Source organism: Pistacia vera, unplaced genomic scaffold (assembly GCF_008641045.1).
Source record: "Pistacia vera cultivar Batoury unplaced genomic scaffold, PisVer_v2 Contig1099, whole genome shotgun sequence".
In the NCBI taxonomy this organism is placed as follows: domain Eukaryota; kingdom Viridiplantae; phylum Streptophyta; class Magnoliopsida; order Sapindales; family Anacardiaceae; genus Pistacia; species Pistacia vera.
Window position 1 is genome coordinate 174,135 of NW_022195136.1, and position 5,665 is coordinate 179,799.

The following is a 5,665-nucleotide window of genomic DNA, read 5'->3' on the forward strand; positions in this document are numbered from 1 at the left end:
TGATTTTCATTTAATAATAGTGAAAAGACTAGAATGTCCTTGAAAGTTTGATATTTTAGTTTTTTATAAATTTAAAAATTTCTAAAAAACCCCATAGGTTTGCTAATTTGACTAAATACCCCAATATATAAAATTTTTGTAAAATAACAAAAACAACCCTGCCACCCGCAGTGTCAGATTCTAGCCACCACCGTCAGAATCTGGCCGGAATATTGGGTTACGACACAGACCTATCGGATCTATATCGTAACGCATAGATCTGGCATTTTCCGACAAGATGTGTGGCTTATCTGGCCGAAAAAAGCCAGATCTATAGCCAGATCTGGCTGTCGAGGTCGGAATCTGGCCGAAAAATTGCGTTACGACACAGACCCGTTGGATCTATGTCGTAACGTGTCGATTTGGCATTTTTCGACTAGATCCGTGGAGGATCTGGCCGGAAAAGGCCAGATCTAGTGTCAGATCTAGCCGTCGAGGCCGGAAAAGGCCAGATCTAGTGTCAGATCTAGCCGTCGAGGCCGGAAGAGGCCAGATCGATGCTTTACGACACAGATCCGACGAGTCTGTGTCGTAACGCAATATTCCGATCAGATTCCGATGGTGGTGCCCAGAATCTAGCACTGCGGTAATGGGGGTATTTTTGTTATTTTTCAAAATTTTTATATATTAGGGTATTTAGTCAAATTAGTAAACTTAGGGGGTTTTTTAGAAATTTTTAAATTTATAAAAAACTAAAATATCAAACTTTCAAGGGTATTCTAGTCTTTTCATTATTATCAAACAAAAAAGAACATGACAAAAGGTAACTATTTGTTGTTTCAAAACCTTTTGGGTGTCAACTTGTCATTTCGACAAACCTTGGGTATGTGTAATCGTTCGGCCTCTTATATTATCACTGAAACACAAGTCGACCGAAGCATCGATTCAATTTCAACTATTTCATTTCAAAAAGCAGGGCGCGGACAGAAACAAGCACCACCCATCACTCACATCACACCCGCTCGATGTGCCCGGCATTACTTCATTAAACAGATCCATGAGTTCTAAAGACACTTGCAGAAACGAGCTCCGCACTGCCATTCGTCAACTCAGTGACCGATGCCTTTACTCCGCCTCCAAATGGTACTAAAACCCTAAACCCCAATTACTAATTGCTATCATTTATAATCCTTGGTTTTTGTTTCTAGAAGCAACGAAATGTTAGTTTCAAGATGCTAATTGATTAATTTTTTAATTAATGGGTTTTGATATGCAGGGCAGCAGAACAATTAGTTGGAATCGAACAAGATCCGGCCAAGTATACACCCTCGAACACCAGATTCCAACGTGGAAGCTCAAGCATTCGCCGAAGGTTCCGCACAAATGAGATTACTTCAACGCCGGCTGCCGGTGTTTCTTACGTCTCCACTCCGGTAATGGAGGAAGATGAAGTGGTGGATGGTGATTTTTATCTTTTGGCAAAGTCATACTTTGATTGTAGAGAGTACAGGAGGGCTGCTCACGTGCTTCGTGATCAAAATGGAAAGAAATCGGTGTTTCTGCGCTGTTATGCTCTTTATCTGGTTTGTTTCATTCTGACTTTTTTTTCTTATCCATGGTTTTGGTGACAAATTGTGTAGTATGTGTAAGTTTTCTTGAGAGTTTAGTGGGAAAAGAAAAAATTTAACTGACTATCTTGCTCATATTTTGCCATTTCGTCAGTCACTTTAACATGGTTGCTTATTCAGGATTGAAACTAGTTTTCTATTGGTTGCCATTACTTTCCCCTCTATATATTATGTTGTTGCATCGCATCATTTCAGGGAATGTATATTCATTCATTCATATGTATGTATTTGTCGATATATAGATAACCAGTCGCTGCTGTTGCCCCATTTCTCATGTTTTCTGCCCTGTTTGATCAGAAAATACTCATTCTTGTGAATCCTCAAATTACTTGGTTACTTTTACTTTTGAAGTCTTCATTTTGAGAGGATATAGTGCAAAGGGATAGATAAACATCAATGTAGGAGAACTTTCAGTATGTCTAAGAATTGGTTTATAAAATTACTGGCTACCTTCTTAAATGCATCAGAAATTGCAATTACACAGTAGTATTTATTTCTGATGGTGTTGTATTGTTGTTCACATGCTTACATATATAATGCATGATGTTGTCACTCTCAGCGATACCTGTGCATTTGGTGGTGCAATTATTTAATTTTAATATGATCAGATAAAGCTATGCTATGTTTGAGGAGTTCAATATTTACATTTTTTCACCTCTCTTTTTTTTGGGTTCCTAAGGCTGGAGAAAAGCGGAAGGAGGAAGAAACAATAGAACTTGAAGGGCCATTGGGCAAGAGTGATGCTGTGAATCGTGAACTTGTTTCCCTTGAGAGAGAGTTATCTACATTTCGCAAGAATGGAATGTTTGATCCCTTTGGTTTGTATTTATATGGTATGGTGCTAAAAGATAAAGGCAGTGACTATCTTGCTCGTACAGTTTTAGTGGAGTCTGTTAATAGCTACCCTTGGAACTGGAGTGCCTGGTTGGAGCTGCAGTCATTGTGCACTACAGTTGACATCTTGAACAGCCTTAATCTAAATAACCATTGGATGAAGGACTTTTTCCTTGCCAGTGCTTATCAAGAACTTAGGATGCACAACGAATCCTTAACTAAATATGAATATCTACAGGGCACTTTCAGTTTCAGCAATTACATACAGGCTCAAATTGCAAAAGCACAGTACAGTTTGAGAGAATTTGAACAAGTTGAAGTGATATTTGAAGAGCTTTTAAGGAATGACCCCTATAGAGTGGAAGACATGGATATGTACTCTAATGTGCTATATGCAAAGGAGTGCTTCTCTGCTTTAAGTTATCTTGCCCACAGAGTATTTATGACTGATAAATACAGACCTGAATCTTGTTGCATAATTGGGAATTACTACAGTTTAAAGGGGCAGCATGAGAAATCAGTTGTGTATTTTAGGAGGGCACTTAAATTGAACAAAAACTTTTTGTCAGCTTGGACACTAATGGGCCATGAATATGTTGAGATGAAAAACACTCCAGCTGCTGTTGATGCCTATAGACGAGCTGTAGATATAAATCCATGTGATTATCGAGCCTGGTATGGGTTAGGACAAGCTTATGAGATGATGCATATGCCTTTCTATGCTCTTCATTATTTTCGAAAATCTGTATTCTTGCAGCCAAGCGATTCTCGGTTGTGGATTGCCATGGCTCAGTGTTATGAAACTGAACAGCTTCACATGCTTGAAGAGGCAATAAAATGCTATAGAAGAGCTGCAAATTGTAATGACAGTGAAGCAATTGCCCTGAACCAGCTTGCAAAGCTGCATCATGAACTTGGGCGTGATGAGGAAGCAGCATTCTACTACAAGAAGGATTTGGATAGGATGGAAGCTGAAGAGAGGGAAGGACCAAATATTGTTGAAGCTTTGTTATTTCTTGCGACTCACTGCGGAGCCCATAACAGATTTGAAGAAGCAGAGGTGTATTGTACCCGTCTTCTGGATTTTACTGGCCCGGTGAGTTGTGTTAATATTCTTCTTTTATAGTTTATAAAGAGTTAATGATCAATTTTATAGAAATTATGTATACATGAAAATGTCAAAACTCAAAAACTGTTTTACATATTCATTTGTGCTTGATTGCAGGAGAAAGAAACTGCTAAGAGTATGCTTCGGGGAATGAGAACGGCACAATCAAGTTTTCCTCCCATGGATGTTGAGCGCTTTCCTCCATGATTTTTTGGGTCTCACTCGTAGAAGTTAAAAATCCTCTGAAGCAGCAGTCACTTGTTTCGTTTTCAACACTTGAGATATGTCTAGTTATAGTGACAAGCATATATTGGCGTTCTGTGCTGCGGAAACCATTGGTGTGTTATTTTTATATGTATTTGTTTGTCTTTTTAGGAAGGATAGACAGATATTACAGCAGGAAATTCCAGCCTGAGTATGTTGCAGTAATTTATAGTTACAAGTATGTAGCAGTAAGGCACGTATATTTCTCAACCATTGGTGTTGTACTGTGACATTACAACTGAAAGATGTGGCTGGAACCCTGGTATAATTCTTATTCTTTTGTAGCTGAATGCTAGGCGTTAAATTGATGCTATATTAGGCCCGAAAACTGTTTTAGTTTTCTCTTGAACTTTTTTTTCTTCTTTTGTTCACTTTCCATGTATTCACGTTCTATCTGCTTTGGGATTGAACTGTTTTAGTTTTCTCTTATTTTTTGTTCAGTTTCCATCTATTCACATCTCACCTGTTTTGGGATTCTCAACCCCGGGAGGTATCAACAAACCTACCTCTCACAGAATTAAACATTTCAACAGTTAAAGACACAGTGATGTTTTTCAGGTTAGTAATGTATGGCTTCTTCTGTTCATGTGCTCAATGCTCATGGTGAGTTCCGATCGCTTTTCTGCTGATAGGCAATCCATTTGGTGAGCTATTAATTTTGTTAAAAGGTGCTTGTTTTCGTGTTAAAAGTTAAAACATTCAAAGTTCAAACATGCAAGGTTGCCAACACTTTGAACGATATATAACACACTTAAGGGCATGATCCAATCTCATTAAGATTTTCATACCACGATTTCAACCAACTTTGATGAACCTGTTTTCCATTCTTGAAATCATATTTTTAACCTGCAGATCAATGGTGAAAATGTGAATTGTTACAAAGGTAATAACACCATCATTTGCAAAGTATCAGAATTTATTACCAAAATTCATATCTCAACTCAGAAGTGATGGCTAGATATATGGACAAAATGCAATAGAAATTAAGAAATAACACCAAAAATGTATAGAGAACAATATCAATTAACTTTATGTTGTTTCCAGACACAAGAATGCTTAGTCCACCCCACATAAACTCAAATCAATGTTCTCATCCAGATCTTATTTCCATTTGACCAGGCCTAATAAATGCCAAGTTGACACAAACTTCTATGACAATCAACAATGAAAGAAATGAGAACATTAGTTCTGAACATCACTAAATTGCTTCACTTAGGGTCAGTGAAGAAGCTGTTGATTGATGGCATAATTTCGGGGGCCCTCCCGCGCACGTATTTTCTCACGAAGTGCTGAGAATACTTTTCTCCCTCATCAAAGTTCTCCAAAATTCCAGCAGCCCTGTTCTCCTTGGTCACCCTGATTCAAATAGGCCAAAAGGTTGTAAGCGGACAACTAAAATAATTTCTAAGCACTCTATGCAGTATGCACCCCAAAGCATTCCTACAATTCTCACCTTCTTCAAGGTGTCGATTACATGATACATCAGATTAAAGTAACAAATAGAAACAAGTATTCAATCCATCAACTTAGACAAATGCCAATCACAGTGAGGACAATCATTTCTCAAAATATTTGACTTCTAGCAATTAAAATGCTCAACTTCCATTACAGCATACGGCTCTTAATTCAAGTTGGTCAAAGTAAAACTTGCAGGAAAGACACCACACTTGAAATTTAACGAAACTCAGCACCAAAATAGACTGAAACTGCTATCACAAAAATTTTTATTGCAACAAAACCCAAAAATTACTTGCTAAGAAAACTAACCTTACAATTAACTAATTTTAATTGTTGCTCTGTTATGAAGGATGTTTAATACGATCCGTATTAATACATCTACTACTTTCGGGAC

The 5,665-nt window shown here is 37.7% G+C and overlaps 1 protein-coding gene across 2 annotated transcripts; it reads left to right on the plus strand.

Annotated features, from left to right (window-relative positions):
- The first annotated feature begins 907 nt into the window (after positions 1 to 907).
- LOC116137896 (anaphase-promoting complex subunit 8-like) lies at positions 908 to 4,443 on the plus strand. 2 transcript variants are annotated; one of them, XR_004129247.1, is made up of 5 exons: positions 908 to 1,122; positions 1,256 to 1,562; positions 2,287 to 3,537; positions 3,667 to 4,075; positions 4,255 to 4,443. XR_004129247.1 is itself a non-coding variant. In XM_031423595.1 (4 exons), exons 1-4 carry the CDS (start codon positions 1,037 to 1,039, stop codon positions 3,754 to 3,756), a joined length of 1,734 nt encoding a protein of 577 aa, XP_031279455.1. In that variant the 5' UTR covers positions 908 to 1,036; the 3' UTR covers positions 3,757 to 4,162. The 2 variants fall into 2 exon arrangements, 1 of the variants encoding a protein (XP_031279455.1); XM_031423595.1 differs by lacking the exon at positions 4,255 to 4,443 and having other exon boundaries at positions 3,667 to 4,162.
- The last annotated feature ends 1,222 nt before the right edge of the window (positions 4,444 to 5,665 follow it).